Source organism: Papaver somniferum, chromosome 9, assembly GCF_003573695.1.
Source record: "Papaver somniferum cultivar HN1 chromosome 9, ASM357369v1, whole genome shotgun sequence".
Lineage (NCBI taxonomy): Eukaryota > Viridiplantae > Streptophyta > Magnoliopsida > Ranunculales > Papaveraceae > Papaver > Papaver somniferum.
In genome coordinates, this window is record NC_039366.1 from 72,758,644 (window position 1) to 72,776,365 (window position 17,722).

The following is a 17,722-nucleotide window of genomic DNA, read 5'->3' on the forward strand; positions in this document are numbered from 1 at the left end:
CACTTGAGTTGTTACATATTGACCTTTGGGGACCTTGTCATACTGCTTCAGTTAGTGGTTGCTATTACTATGCTAATGTAATTGATGACTACTCAAAATTCTTTTGGATTTTTACAATGAAGAATAAATCTGATTTTAAGAACTTGTTCATTACTTTTGTTACACAGATAGAAAATCTTCTTTCTTGTAAAGTTAAACTTCTTAGAACAGATGGTGGAGGTGAATTTCTTCATTCCCTTTTCAAATCTTTTCTTACTGCTAAAGGAATTTTTCATGAATTTATCTGTCCACACACACCTGAGCAAAATGGTGTTGCAGAGACTAAACATAAGCATCTTTTAAATGTCACTAGAACCTTGCTTATTAAATCCTCTCTCCCTGTCAAGTATTGGGCTGAGGCTCTTCACACTGCAAACTACTCTATTAATAGACTCCCAGTCAAGTCACTTCAGTTTGTATCTTCTTTTGAAGTACTCTTTCATAAGTCCCCTGATTACAATTTTCTTAAAGTGTTTGGTTGCTCTTGCTTTCCCTGGCTTAAACCATATACTACTAACAAATTGCAACCAAGAAGCAAACACTGCATTTTTTTGGGCTATAGTCTTAATCAAAAGGGATATAGATGTTTAGACCCCACAACTGGCAGGATCTACATTTCTAGGCATGTCTTGTTTAATGAGCATTCATTTCCATATTTAACTTTCTTTTCATCTTCATCTACCTCCACTTCTCCACTTGCCTCCATCCCTATTGCTCCTTCTTCTAGACATTTTGGTTCTGATCTGCCTTTCTTTCCTGAGGACTCTGATCCTTCTTCACCTCTTTAATTCCTACTCCTCATAGTATGAACACCAGAAGTAAAAATGGAATTTTTAAGCCAAAGTCCTTGTTAGCTACTTCTCACAAATTGCCTGCAGCTCTACTTGTTGATGCTTCTCAGCCTGTACCAACATTTTTTACTCAAGCTAACAAGATTCCTAAATGGAGAGTTGCTATATCCAATGAGCATGGTGCACTTATGAATGCTGGCACTTGGTCCTTGGTGCCTCCAGTTCCAGGTCAAAACATTGTTGGCTGCAAGTGGGTGTTCAGAATTAAGTATAAAGCAGATGGCACTATTGATACACATAAAGCCAGATTGGTGGCCAAGGGCTATCATCAACAGTATGGAATTGACTTTGCTGAAACTTTCAGCCCTGTAGCTAAACCTACAACCATTAGACTTATACTTTCTCTTGCAGTCAATTACGATTGGACAATTTCTCAACTTGACATTTCAAATGCCTTTTTACATGGAGATCTTGAATAACCAGTGTATATGGAGCAGCCTCCAGGATTTCAAGATGAAGAACATCCCCACTATGTCTGTAAGTTACACAAATCCATCTATGGATTGAAACAGGCTCCAAGGGCATGTATGGAAAATTATCAGATGTTCTTTTTTCTCTTGGATTTATAGCATCTTTGGCTGACACTTCACTCTTTGTTCAAAAATTGGGTAAAAGACTCACAATATTGCTGGTATATGTTGATGATATCTTAGTCACTGGAAATGATACAACTTATATCACTGCTTTCATCTCTGAATTGAACAATCACTTTCATGTCAAAGATCTTGGTGCTCTTCATTACTTTCTTGGTCTTGAAGTCTTAAGAAATTCATCTGGAATTTTTCTATCTCAATCCAAGTACATTCTGGACTTGCTCAAAAAGACTAACATGGTTGGTTGCAAACACTGCTCTTCTCCAGCTGTTGCTAATTCTCAACTTACATATGAGGGTGAATTACTTCCAGATCCTACTTCTTACAGATCAATTGTTGGTGCATTACACTACTTAACTTGGAGCAGACCTGAAATATCTTTTGCAGTCCTACAAGTCTGCCAATTTGAATTTCTTTTTTTGTTTCACTTTTCTCTTTCCTCTCTGATACTCAGAGAATGTAAGAACCTTAGATTTGTTCTGTTAATGAAGAGATGAATATAATGTTACTACAAGATGATGCAATCTACTGTTCATCAGAGAGAGCCAACTGAAGAAAAAAATGGAGAATCCCAGGTACTGTTATCTTCATAGATTCATCAATCATCCAACAAGTAACTGCAATCTTTTAAAGCACATCTTCAAAGAAAGGTTGATCCATAATAGCTTCAACTGGGGACTAAATGAGTATACAAGAATCATCTCCCAATCATAACCTTTACATTCTATGAACAACCAGTCAAAGAAGCAGTTCAATCGTTGATCGACCATATCTGTGAAATTGCTCTATCTGTCTAAGGCACAAAGGAAAGACATGTTCACAACACAGAATTACATTGTGTCAGATGTCTGTCTATCCCAGAAATACTCCTTGAACCTTCATCCACAGACAAGAAGATGGACGACTGGGGACCGCATACCACAGTCCATCTTAGAGAAAACAAATTCGAAAGAATGTTGATCGATGCTGACACCGCCATCAACATCATTTCGCTGAAAATCTCAGAGCCGCAGGCATCACTCGACAAGAAGATACTCGTGATCCCATCTCAATCAGAGACCTTAAAGATCGAAAATACTTATGGATATACCACTCTCAAAGTGAACATAAGTTCAACAAATCAAGTTCCACATAATCAGGAAGATCCAGGATGTGACATGTTCTTCAGACAAGCGTGGATCCACGCTGAAAAGATGGCTACTGACAAATTGCCTTTGGTTGCACATCTCTCCAACAAAGAAAGTTGTGATCCAGAAGATTTGGCGGACATTCCATCATCAGAGCACTTGAGGGAATTTCGAACTTTGACGAGGTTGAAGCAAGAACCTGCAAAAGTTGCATATACATTCATCAAGAGGTTCCACACTCAGGCAAGTCTCATTCCTTTCATGTCTGTGTCATTTATTTCCTCACATGCTATCCTAGCATGGGGACTCAATCGCTAGCAACTATGCAAGACGTTATGAATGGTAGCTTCACCTCGTTAGTACTTTACCAAGTGGTTAAATCTGAAACTTATCTGAGTCGAGTATTGAGACATTCATTACTGGATGATGTCTGGCAAAGAACACTTTGGGCGTTTCTCCAGCCTTGCAGGAGTGTCCATGTGTTCCACAAAATCATAAAGCTTTGATGGCTGCACAAGTGTTGAATCCCACATCCGCAACGAAAGGAATGTTGAATCAACAGAAGATACTGGGACGAGACGATCAAACCTAAGACACTCAATGCTTAAGGAATATACACAACGCTCAAGCATCTAAGAAGCATTCAAGTTGTACTCCTAATTAAAGAGTACACCTTCGATAATGATACCTCTGGATTCAGCACAAATATCTCGACAATGATTCAACACCAAGACGATCAAAGTGTAACTGAATAAGTCTTTATTATCTCATGATAAGACTTCTGAAGCAGATGCAATGTCATTCATCCATGTATGACACAAACTCCTTCAACATACACTGGGGACTTGATCTTATTGGAATTTGCAACCTGATGTGATTCCATGAAACTTCATCGACGGGACTTCTCTACATTACAGATCACTGCACGACTGAGGAACTTCCTCTCTTCATGACAATGAAGACCGGTGCTGCCATCTTCCACAACAACGTCGATTCACTGACGAAGCCAATTTACAGTAAAGTCATATTGTTCAAGAGAATTCCGGATGATCAGTACACCTTCATCTTGGGAATGCTCAACCCACCAACTAGTTCGTGAATGTAAAGGCTCACTGGATGGAGGAGCAAAGATTATGTTGATAATCATGGTTCTAGTCTTTCCGGTCTCTGGAGCAACTTCAACCACGGTATCAGCATCAACAATAATCTCTAGAGGAACACCATACATGATCTAAGCATTAACAAGGATCTCTGGAGCGTAATCAGTCGTGATCTCAGCATCAACAACGGTCTCAGGAGCAACATCCTCTTGACATGGCTTCATCAACTAACCATTCTCTAAAGTGTTACACATGAAGCAGACTTCTCCAAGATGTGCAGGCATGATAACATTTTCACATGAAAGTATTCCCAAAGTTTTCACGACTGGCGAATACAATCCAAAGTCTTCTACTATATGTTCACATCGCCTTTACAAATGAGATATGACACACTTCAGTCCATGGGTTTACAAAAACGTACCAATGGGTGAGGAATGGGACAATACTTCCTCAATAAAAGATGTTCGCATATGTCTCTTATACAACATACCAAAAGGGTGCATCAATACGACATACGAGCTGAAAGATATGTCCTTGTCTTCAGGTCTAATAAATCTGAAAAAGATTGTACGGGATTGCAAATTACAAATGTGCACGCTTCGTTGACTGACCTCTACAACTCCAAATTGAGTGATTCTTTTCTCATGTGATAACTCAGTCTCTTAGCTTCAAAGGTTGAGGTCAAGCATCGAATTCCGACGTCGTATGAAGTTTCTACAGCTTCCAGAGCATACAACGTGCAAGCAGAAATTCGTGGACGGGATTCATAACTTCCACAGTCGATCGGTGTCCACCATCGCTAATCCTTCATAAAAGTACCTCCAACTTCGACCACCTAGATCTTTACATCAATTTTTCTACTCGGGCCCTCTATCTAGGTCTTACCAGAAGAAGGGAAAACGAAAGAGAGAGAGATTCAACAAAATACTGGGGACTGACGGTCCACTGATCATGACGATCAATTTCACAATCCAAGACTCGTGGTGCCGGGTTCTCCAGTGCTAATAAATCATCGGAAAAGGAATGCTACCACCGGGACATGCCACCATGGTCATTACATCATCCCCTCTTGAGAGCAACCTCAGTTATGGTCCCGTGACCAGGGTTTCAGAAGTGATGTTTCTACGACTGACAGAAACAAGATGGCACTACAAGCACCATGCACATGTATCAATCAAGGGGTCCTGATCTCAAATGAATCAATGACATTAAAATCCTTCACCAACTGTTCAAGACACGAGCGACTGGTCTAAAGACATAACAGGAGTGTTTTACAACAAGCTCGTCTAAGATGATTTTACACTGTCCCGCAAAAAGCATCAAGATGGGAGAAATTGGTGAAGAATCTATGGGTGGGTCATATACCATTCTCTTCGTATGGATGTCCTCTACAACATATCCAAAATTCCCAGAAATTGAATAAACAAGCAAAAAGATGTGTCCAAAACTTTGGACTGCATGACAGCTGAAAATTTCCTGAAAACCTCCTGGAAGTTTACTGTTTCGCTAGTTTCGGCCCTTAAACGTGCTCAAAACATGAAAATATTCGTTACTAAATCTAGAAAATTTCCTGGGCATGAGGATACATGGGTAGATCGCGAAAATCCGACATCGGGCGAAGATTCTACAGCAATTTCAATGAATACCTAACTTCTGAATTTTATTATGACGAAATTCTTCATTCATCCACGTCAGGAGCTACGCCATCAACGCAAGGCCGCACTTCATTTTCAGTTGATAGTCTCACTTACTGAAGTTGACAGTGTTTCTGTTGATGAGATATGAGCTTTTCATCTTCAGCTCTTTTCTTCTATGACATTTCATCACGTCTTTGCTTTCTCTCCGCACCTGCTAATACCAAGAAAGCATATATCTTAGCACGGACGACTCCCAGATGATCGAGAGACATACAATGCATCAACTTTCCAGCGTCTCTGAAAGGTTGATTCACCTCGGCCTGCAGAAGTCTTCATCTTTGACTTGATATTTCTGGAGCTTTCCCCGGAAGATCCTGAAGACTGGTTGTAACCAGAAGTCACCACTATCTGAGGCGAAAGACAAGGAGTCATGGATATACAAATAACAATACACGTTAAAATGGTAATCCTCAACTCTTACCTATTTACGGTTTCACGAACTTAGTGATAATAACGTAAAAACTTCGAAAAACTTGCTCGCTTCTTCAAACCTGCCAAGACGAGCAAAATTCATTATTTAAAGTCAACACTTGACTTTTCATGAAACTATGAATAATTCACATAACCTTTCATGTGAACATTCGCTGATTTTCTACATGTGTGCATACACTATAAAATCACCAAACTCATACATGCATTATTTCATCACAGATACAATCGTTTACTTTCAGCAATTGCTCAAAAATCATAAATTGATTTTCATAAAACCGTGAACAGCCCACGTAAATTTTTACTGTGTGGACATCCACTGATTTTCCAAAAATTGGACAGACGTCCATTCTACAATTGTGAAAACTCAGACATTATTTCACCATGTATGACTGTCTACTTTCAACAGTTGTTCAAATCAAAACATTGATTTTACAGAAAATATTTTTAACGTGAAACTCACGTAAATTTGAAAATATATATTTTGCTCCCTCATGCGAGCATCTGTCTTTGAAACAAGAGCATATTTTCAAAAATAAAAAATTTCATGAAAGCTCATGGACAAAGTTTTATTACTAACAGACACGTCTAAAAAAAAAAAAAACTTTTCTCTCGTACAAGCATCCACCTTTGAAACGAGAGTTTATCCCACTTCATGAAATATCACATATTTAAAAAATAAAATTTTGGTTTTCGTGAAAACTCATAGACAAAATTTTATGTCATTAGACTCAGGTCTATTTTGTTTGTTTCTTAAACTAACGAACGAACGTCTGTTCCTAAAACAAGGATTTCCTTTTTTGGGCCTCAACCGAACATTTGCTTGTACATGACACCATTGGAGCAAATCGAGGATTCTGAAAATGCCTTTGTAGACCGAGTTCAACCACTGATCTCGTCGACTGAAAATCACCATTTAATGCTTACTGCAGAACATGACTGTTCTCCACTAAGCAAGGGACTTAATGTAGATGGTGAATTTTCAACAAAGGACAAAACCGTAAAATTACGATACTGCATGCTTCTGACACGGATTTCAGGCATGTGATGATTCATATTTTACGAAGCCATGATGAATATGTCTTTCGAAAAGCCTCCACTAGCTGAGAATTCGATCCCTGGCATTTCATTGTGCCCTCTATGTAGAATAACGTAATTGGGCGGTTCTCCGTAAGATTGAGAGCAATAACGCCTTCAAGACGTCGGTGATACTCACTGTTCCCTGACTACATGAGAGAGACCCCCCCTCTACATAGAAGAAATATTGGGCGGTTCTCCGTAAGATTGAGAGCAATAACGCCTTCAGGACGTCGGTGACACTCACTGTTCCCTGACTATGTAGAGAGACCGTGTATAGATCCAGGCGGTTCTCCGTAAGATTGAGAGCAATAACGCCTTCAGGTCGTAAGCGAACACCCGTGACTCCCTGACTATGCACCATTCAGAATGGATGTGACTCTAATATCCTTTCTGCAATAGATTAATTCTGCCGTGACATTCACCACTGAATTCCCAGAATGATCTATTCTCCTATTCCACGGTCGAATCCACGACATGATCCCATGGAATGACAATAAACAATTATCTTTTGCTCCAATTTCATGATCGAATCCACGACTTGATCTCATGGGATGGCAATAAACAACTATATTATATTATCTCGTTACTCCGATTTCATGATCGAGTCCACGACTGATCTTATGGAATGGTAATAGGTAATTTTATTATTCCGAATTCATGGTCGAACCCACGGCTGTTCCTATGGATTGATAATAAAAAAACTATTCACTTTTATTACTTAGATTCATGAATCATTCTCCACTGAATTTCATAAATTAGTAATAAATACTCAATAATCGGGCATCTGGACTACCACTGAGTAAGCCCCATAAAATGGTGCAAGTGTACTCGACAATGATGCACTAACGAGCACCCAAATGCACGAATGAGCATGCGAAAACATGAAAAAATGAGGAATCCTGCATAAAATAGGAGAGAGAAAATAATAACATTAAAATAATGGAGAAGCGCCCATGGGCCGGGACCACCGGCTGGCCGGCCGTGCCTTAGCCGTGGCCGGTCCCATGCTTCCTCCATTATTTTTCCTTATTTTTGTTGCTTTCATGAACTCATGAAGACTCCTCCATTCTAACAACTTTCCTTGTTTGAGCAAAACTCATGGTTTCTCCATATTTTAATGGTTTCTCCATATTTTCATGGTTTCATGAAAAATAATAATATAAAATAGGGAAAGGTGTTGCGGGACCGCGCAACTTAGCCAGTCGGCCATACCCTGGCCGGTCCCACACCTTGTAATCCCTAATCTTTCATAAATTGTTATTTTTCCCATCTTGTGAAACTTCCCTGTTTCAGCAAAAATCATGGTTTCTCCATATTTTCTCAAATATTGCGCAAACCATGAAAAAGCCAAAAGTCAACATGGTCATATGACCGACTAGGTCACTCACGAAAATATATTAAAATATTATTATTTTAATATTCACAAAATATTGATCAAACGAGCATACTTGCTCATTCAAGCAAAATCGAGGATTTCAGTCAAAGATCGAACTCTTCTGAAAATCCAAAATATTGCTCGAACGCACATCAAAAAATGTCGAAACTCTCAGGACTGAGATACAGGCATTATGGAGACACGGGCATGCTCCCTTGACCGATCAAGGGTGGCTCTAAGGCTTGCAATGAGCCGGTCCCACACGTTTTCACACTTTTGGCCTAATTTGCGCAATTGTTCATATTGGGTCCAAACTCTTTCCAAACAACTCGGGATTTGCTAAATTGACCATCAGCTGGTCCCACACCCTCAAGGGACAGTTTCATGCATTCTTGGCCGGTCCCTCACTTCTCCATAAATTAGGTTTTATCACCTAATGCTCAATCGAGCACTATTTCAATAAATGATGAAACCACCATTTAATCATCATTCCTTCACCAGCCGGCCAACTCAGGACCCTGATGCACGCTCACTCGAGCAATGGGCATCACATGGACTCCCATTATCCCATGTGGTCGGTCCCTCCTTCGCTCATGACTTATTTTCAGCAATTTGTCAATTAATGAGCAATTGATCAAAACTAGGGTTTCGAACAAATGCTCCACAAATCATCATTCTGAGCAAGTTCAAACACTAAATAAATTTATGTTGATCCAACAAACAACACGCGGATTAATTATATAATATTCGGTAAATCTACCAATATTTTCATTAATATTTTATTGGGTCACGTCACCAATAAATAATTCGTCGATTTGAGCAATACTTACTCAGTTGCTCGAATATTGATCCACTATCAATATTCAGTAATTTATCAGTAATTCGTAGAGTTGAGCAATACCTGCTCAATTGCTCGAATATTGACCCAACTATCAATATTCAGTAATTTGTCGAATTGAGCAATACTTGATCAATCGCCCAACTATCAATATTCAGTAATTAGCAATACTTGCTCAATTGCTCGAATATTGATCGAACCATCGATATCCAGTAATTCGTCGAGCAATACTTGCTCAGTTACTCGAATGTTCTACTGAGTAATTCGTCATTCATGCTCAATTCAACAAAACCTAGACTCATTGTCTAATCAGTCAACGTGACTAATCAAATACACGTCTGTCATGCAGAATCCACGATTCGTGAGACATCAATCACGTCACATGGGGGATATCAATTAGGGTTTTGGTCTGGCGGCCTACGACACGTGGATTCATCCACGATGACAATGTGAGTAAGTCGTGCAACGGTCGAAGGAGTTAGCAAAGTAGTGGGTGGACGGTTAACCAAGTCTCCGCACGACCTGGAACTGGTTTCACCACGATCTTCCAATTTCACACTCTTTCACTCAAGAAACCGTCACACTTACATGGATCAGGGTGTTCATCATTCTTGCAATATAAATAAGTCCAAATCGAGGACAACCGATCAGGATCATCATTCGTCAACAATTCGATTAAAACTTATTCACAGAACTCAACTTTAGCAGTTCATCAAATTTGTAGAAACCTTTAACACATCCGCAATCCTTGATCATCATTTGAAAAAGTGGGTGTCTAACAACACCACCCAATATTTTGCTTAGCAATCTGTATGGACAAACTCGAATATACTTTTAAGAAAATCAACAAGACTCAATCAATTAAAAGTATATCAACGAGTTTATATCTCTCTCTTGATTTGATTTCCTCAAACAGAAAATGCGAGTACTAATCAAATACAAGGAATAACTTGGATGGTACCAAAGACCAATATCCAAGTGTCAATCAATATCAATCAACAACCGTTAGGTCGGATTCTCCAATTGAATGATCTAACGCACAACCTGTATTATTTCAATTATAAAAATAAAACAATATAATGCGGAAACTGAAATAACACAGACACCAAAAATTTTGTTAACGAGGAAACCGCAAATGCAGAAAAACTCCGGGACCTAGTCCATATTGAATACACAATGTATTAAGCCGCTACAGACACTAGCCTACTCCAAGCTAACTTTGGAATGGACTATAGTTGAACCCCAATCAGTCTCCCACTGATCCAAGATACAGTTGTACTCCCTACACCTCTGATCCCAGCAGGATACTGCGCACTTGATTCCCTTAGCTGATCTCACTCACAACTAAGAGTTGCTACGACCCAAAATCGCAGGATTTAACAATAAAAAAATATGTCTCACACAGACAAGTCTATCAAAGGATCAATCTGTCTCCCACAGAAAAACCCTAAATTTTTTGTTCCTTCTTTTGATAATACGGTCTTATATTCCCGAAGAACAACCTAGATTAATCAATCACCTCACAACAATCTTAATCGTATGGTAGCGAAACAAGATTGTGGAATCACAAACAATGAGACGAAGATGTTTGTGATTACTTTTTATATCTTGCCTATCGGAGATATCAAATCTCAAGCCAATCAATCTGATTGTACTCGGACGATAGAAGATGCAAGATCAGATCACACAACTACGATAAAAGTAGTATCAGTCTGGCTTCACAATCCCAATGAAGTCTTTAAGTCGTTAACCTGGTTTTAGAAGAAGAAAACCAAAGGTTAAAGGAGAACCGACTCTAGTACGCAAACTAGTATCACACGTAAGGTGTGGGTATTAGTTTTTTACAATACTAGATGTCTTCTTTATATAGTCTTTCAAATCAGGGTTTTTCCTTGGTAACAAAGCAATCAATATTCACCGTTAGATGAAAACCTGATTTAGATTCAAGCGAAAATATTTCTCAACCGTTAGATCGAAAACTTAGCTTGTTATACACAAATGAACTGCACGCTTCTATGTTTGTTAATCGTACCCAAACGTGTACATTGTTGGTTCAACAATAGTTAACCAAAAGGTTAGCCATATGAGCATTTCATATCAACCATGTTCTTCTTCACCATAACTAGTTCAAATGAACCAGTTAGAGAGTTGTTCAATTGCAAGGAAATCTTATGTAACTACACAAGACACAATTGAAGCAAAGATGATTTGATTCACTTGAATCGGTTCATGAACTTTTATAGCCACGGTTGTAAACTGCATTCCTTAGTCTTTTTAAAGTTTAAGTTCAGAAATCATCTTCAGATATATAACCTTCTTAAGTTCGCACACTAGGTTCGGGGACTTAAGCAACCGACAGAGTTTACAAACTCCAGCAGAAAATCTCGGCAAGAGACCTTCCGCCGGTTCGCGGACTGGGTTCGCGGACTTATCTCATGCAAGTAGTTTGTCAACTCCAACAGAATTTCTCGGGATGAGAAGTTCGGCAGTTCGCGGACTGAGTTCACGGACTTGGCAACAAGCCATTCTTCCGGTTTCTCTTGATCAACAAAGTTCGCAAACTTTGGTTCAAGGAATAGGACTTATACATAAATGTGTTTCCACAAAAATGCTTATGTCCATTATTGGTTATGTAATCTAAACTCTCATTCCAATCATTGAAACATTTTTAGAGGACGTTATATAGTTGTTACACCATTTCTCGTCAAAGCAATTTTCAAGATGATTGAAACATATCATGACTTTTGTCACTAGGTAAAGATAAACTTTGTCGAAGCGAAAAGCTTACCAACACATATTTCGAGATATAGATAGGCGAGGTATACTCGGCTCGAAATACCAAATGTGTATAATCTAAGTCTACATATATAGCATACGACTTTTTGTCTCAAGAAGTAGGAGATAGAGTAGTTAGACTTTTGAGTGACAGATAAGTTCAAGTCTTCACATACCTTTTTGTCGAGAAGTTCCGTCGGTTCCTTGAGTAGTTCTTCTACTTGTATGATGAATCTCCATGAAGTCCTTGAGCTCAACTACACTTTCTATCCTAGTCTGAGACTTAGCTATAATATACTAGAAATCAAGACTTATAGTTTTGATCACTAACATTGACAAACATGCTTGATATAGAAACGCATGCGAGTTCGACCGAGCAATGCTCTAACATCATTGATCCCACACAATTCTCAGCTTCCCTCCTACAAATCAACTCATCTCCCTCTTTGTGACCGAATTGACTCTGGAACGGCCATTGACTTGGTTTAGGTCGGAGTCCTACATATTGATCTCTCGAATCTAAGCACTCCCTTTGCAGTGCATCTGTGTGTGGTTTAACAGTTTGCTCGGTCGAGGAGTCTCGACAACACGTTGTCTCTTCACCAAAAAACCAGCAAACCGTTTTTCCCCATCCACAGCTGCCTCGTCCCGAGATCCTGCCAACCCTTCATAATACTTGGCTTGAACCTGCTGATGCACTAAAGAAGATTGAGTCTCTTTAAGCTTTTCATTTGCAAGGCTAAGTTGTCCCTCGAGTTCTGGAAAGAAGAAAAAAAATGGTTAAAAGAAAGGAATTATGAAGCCATCCACGACCAAACAAACATATACCTTCGACATTAGCCGAAGCTATCTCAAACTCATTAACTACAGTGTCCCGGGCTTCGTCAAGGAAATCATACTCGTCGGAATTTTCTTATAATACATTTGAAGATTTTTGAGGGTAAACGGACACTCATCCAACTCTACCTGCTTCATAGAATCCGAGTGGTGAAGGCGGTTAACTTCAGTGGTCATCTCCTCAATCCCTTTGGTTAATCTATACATGTTAACTACTAAATCTTTCTCTGACTCCACCAAACGAACGACATCAGCTCGAGAAGCGGTCAAGGGTTTACTAAGAGCATCTGTCTCTGCTCTGGCATCATCCCTCTCCCGAATGAGCTGCTGCATATGATCACGAACGTCGGGGTCATGAGACGAGCGCGCTTTACAAAGCCCTAATTCAAGATCTGCCACTCTAGCTACCAACCGAGAAGCCTCATCCCAAGCATCATGGAGAGATTCATGGGTCCATTCCAAGGTACCCTTAAATTGGGAACGGGCGGCTGATATGATATTTTGCATTTCAAATAAAAGATCCTCTTGCCTTTTGTGTTCCGCTAACAACTTATTATGCTGAGCGGCACGACCAATCCACTTATCAGCCTCTTTTAGGATCTTTGAAACTAACTGTTTAATCCGAGAAGCCTGGCGAGTTCTCTCACCACGAAGCCACATCAATTCTCTGGCATGGCCCGCTGAAGACAGGGTCGTCCATCTCAGAATGAACAACAAGAAAAAAACAAAGACATAGAAAAAGCAAAGAGACAAACCTTTAGACGAAACACCAGCTGACGATGCTTCTATCCGAGCTTTTTCCAACTCAGCCTTAAGAGAAGCAACTTCTTGACGAAGCTCCGCTTCGGTAGACCCAAGTTGATTCTTCCCTTTCAGCTTTTCTTTCATCTCTAGTATCTCCTTGTCCTTAGCAGCAAGAAGTTCTTCAGCGGAATTCAGTTTTTCTTCCCTGTGACGTAACTTTGCCTCCAGCTTAAGAGCCTTCGCCTTGAAGAACTGGTACAAGGTATGGTTGCAGTGCTCGCTCCTCACCAGCTACATAAGAAACGACCACATGAAAATCATTAAGGAAAGGACATCAGACCCCTCAACTTAGTATATACGATGGCCTACCTCGAGAACACGTTGTTGAGGATAACCATACTGATACCCATCAGCTATGGCCATCATATGAGCAATGGAAGAAGGCGGATCAACTAGGAGACTAGACGAGTAGCTCCCAAATCTTTTTCCCAGACTTTAGCAACGTCATCATGAGAAGCCATCTGCATTCTCCGTCGAGTGAAGGCGTCAGAATTTTTCTCACCAGGAACTATGGGGGGAAGGATTGGGCACGCACATCAGGCCATTCTTCATCAACCATTCGAAGGTTGCGTCATCCCCGTCATGCATCACGATCTTCTCAAAGCTATCAGAAGATATACCAGCGGGAGCTCCATCACCAGCGGCGAACCCTTGTCCATCGGTATTTTTCTTGGTTTCAGCCCCCTTAGAGGTAAGATCTTCGGCATCCTCCCCTTCATAGCTATCCTCTTCCTCAGCTACCTTCTCAGCCTCACCCTCTGCAAGAACGTCTCATTCATCATTCGGTGAAACCAGAGAAAAATCCGATGTTATCCCCATGGCAGCGTTCATATCTACCGGACCCCCAGCAGAATAAATCTTACCAAAGGAGAACTCTTGGTTGGGGATCGTCTCTTGAAGGTCAGCATCCTCGTTCCCTTGAACATGTGCGGGCTCGATTGGAGGATCGTTCACTTTACCCTGAGAGACTAGGTTATCGCCACCCCTCTTATCACCAACATTTTCATCATCGTCATGACCAGGAGGAGAAGTATCAGTACGTTCCTCAGCATCGGTAACATCGTCATCGGAATTCTCTTCATCATTCACGAGACTATTGACCTCGGGAATCTCTGTCTCCTCTTCACCAATAGTATAAGACTGAACGGGACCAATCTTTTTCTTCTTCGAAGCCTGAAACAAACACATGATCAATCTTTGATTCCAAGGGCAAGCATACGTAAACCACACATTAGTATATGGAATCATACCTTGACAGTTTTAGTACTCTTCGAAGGAAGAACTGCATCAGAACTCTCCTCTTCGTCTGCATCAGCGACATCAACAACATAGTCAAAGTTCATACCAGCAAAATTTAACTGCCAAGGACAGAAATCACCATAGCGAGACAGAGCACCATCTCGAGGCTGGCTGTCAGCAGTAGGGCACCATCCATTTGGAACAGGCACCCAGCCGTGAGCCCAAGGGCTGATGATCTCGAGGGGAGTAGCATGTCACTCATAGTCATGGTCACGTTTGAGACACTCATTTTTTGGAAAATGATTCAGATTTCCAATTCCTTCAGTACCAGGGACGCATCGAAGCTTCGAGTCACTCACTTCACTCAGAAGACGAACCTCACCTTGGGAAGCTGCCATCGTGCGAAGACCGACGCTCCATGGCTTCTGATTCCTACCATTGACATAATCCCCAAAAGAAGCATTGAAGTTCTCAGGGGTATACCAATACTTCTCCACAGGATTAGGAGTGTAGAAGGTCATCATCGTTTCACCATGGCTCCGAAGATAGCACTCTTTGAGTGTCCGAAGGTAGTTCCCACTTAGCTGAACTATTGAGCGGTAGTGGGTATGAGAAGTATAACCCTTGCGGTTGGCCAAGGCGTCGTAGTAGAAAGAGTCACTTGATTTATACAGGGGAAACATAAGATCTGCCTCGAAGACCCCTACGGTCATTAGCAAATGGAAAGCATCGTATTTGTAGTTCACGATCATATCATAGGTGAAATCATCCCCTTGGTTGTATAACTTAACATCAAAAGCTTCAAGACCATGCTTAGCTTTAAAAACTTCGAGATCAACATGGCTATAAGTGACTTTCTTCTTCTTCTTCTTCTTCTTCGAAACTAGAATACTTCGGATAGCTGGGGCAGAATCAGAAGGTACGGCCTTGTCCGATGACGGCTTCTTCGGAGGACTCATGTCCGAAGCCTTCCTCTTGGTCGAGACATTCCTAGTCAAATCCACCTTCGATCCAACCCCCTTTAGAGAAGGATCCTTCACCAAAACGATGGTTTGCGAAGCTTTGGGTTTCTGAGAAAGTGTCGCAACATAAGGAGCAATAGAACGAAGAGGTTGAACGTTCATCGGTTCCAAACGCTGAGGAGATGGATTAGGCGATGGACGATTAACCGCATACCGAGAACCTTTAGGCGGACCTCCTCTCTTCTGATAAGAAACCCTAGGACCCGACGAAGATGAAGTTTTGAGGGTACGAGAATCAGGTTGAGAAGGCCTGAATGGACCACCCCTTGGCGGAGATTTATCAGTACTTCTAGACGGAGGATGTCTATAAGGTCTCGATGGGGGAGTATTATAAGGAACACGAGGACGATCACCCATACCTGCAAGGGGCATAAAAAGAACGAAGATCAAAAAGAGGAAGATAACGAAGATCATAAAAAGAAATCTACGAGTATCATAATTCATAAGGAGTATCTTCAAGAAAACGAGAAAAATCCACGAAAGTAATCAGTTTGGATGAACTCCACGAAATCTAAAAACTTTAGTCCAACCACAACCATGGAAACAATGCTCTGGCGATCAACAAAGAAGTTCTAGGTTTTGTGATAAAGAACAGGGGAAAGTATGTATACTTTCGTATATCTTGTTCTTCATCAAAAAACCCAGATACAGCAGCAGAAAAAGTAAAATCAATCAAAACCAAAAAACACCATACCTGAATTGAAAGCGGTATGGATGAACGAAGATGGTTAATAAGCACCCGATGAACAACGACAGCAATATAACTCTGAAGATCTTGTCAGATTTAGATAAAAGCAGTAACTTAAGAGGTCAGTAGCAGCAGAAGTTAAGAACAAGAAAACAAAAATGAATCCCACAGAGAAAGAAGACAGAGAAGAGAATAAGGAATGAGACAAAAGAATAAAGAGTTAATGTCTGGGTATTCTCATCTATTTATAACCGGCATTAATGAAACCACCCCGAAAAACGAGAAAGAGTAAATGCAAGAAGTGGGAAACGTGCCCTAAATTCTAGCGGGAGTTATTGCGAGAAGAGGAGGAGACTGTGAAGACAGTCTTCTTCAAATTTTGACCAACTTCAAACTTGAAGAAAAGGGGAAAATTGTATACATATAATTCATCATCTGCCACGTGTTAAGGGAACCACGCGTGGAAAATGCACAACCTTGATACATCAAGATATGATGCCACATCTCAACACCCAAGGGGCATCTGTCATTTACATATACCCATCATCAGATCAATCCAACGACGAAGAATCAAGGGGCACCATAAGAGCAAGACGCCGCGAAGCACCGTAGAATATCAAGAGTTGTACTTTACTTCATCCCAAGGAAGATCCAAGATCAAGGGCTGGGGTGATACGTATTGATCTCTGTACCTTGGTAGCTATTACTATAGAGGCATAATTCAAAATAATAATAGACGAGAAACTTAGAAAACAGAACACAAGTAGTAATTTCGAAGAAAATATCTTCTCTAGATTATGAACAAGAAGACGATTACAATTCTCTCTTTGTTACGCTCACAATCTTCTCTAACAGTGGATTAACCTTAAGCTGTTTGCTAAGCTTGCACAATTATTGTTCCAAGCTTTCTCTAGGTTTTCTGTGCCTAGTATTCTGTGTGTTCAACCTCCTTTTCCAGGTGTCAAACCTCACTCTCTAGATGTGTTTAGTTATGAGCTAAACATCCATATTTATAGGCTTGGTTTGGTTTCCCAAACCTCTTAGGAATCTATTTCCTTTTGTAGGACTAATTCCTTTTCTAGGTATATTACATGAACTAAGAATACTGCTCAAAACAATACTCCTTCCTAAACTAGAAATTTATCCTAAACAAGGAATCCTTCCTAATATAGGATTTTATCCTCAATTCGTCTTGAGGATCACTAGTTCCCAGGGAAAGGAAGATACA

At 40.3% G+C, this 17,722-nt stretch overlaps 1 protein-coding gene across 1 annotated transcript; it reads left to right on the forward strand.

Annotated features, from left to right (window-relative positions):
- The first annotated feature begins 1,318 nt into the window (after positions 1 to 1,318).
- On the forward strand, positions 1,319 to 1,980 carry LOC113312153 (uncharacterized mitochondrial protein AtMg00810-like). The gene is made up of 2 exons (XM_026560906.1): positions 1,319 to 1,367; positions 1,460 to 1,980. The coding sequence occupies exons 1-2, from the start codon at positions 1,319 to 1,321 to the stop codon at positions 1,978 to 1,980; spliced, it is 570 nt and encodes a 189-aa protein (XP_026416691.1).
- Positions 1,981 to 17,722: the final 15,742 nt, after the last annotated feature.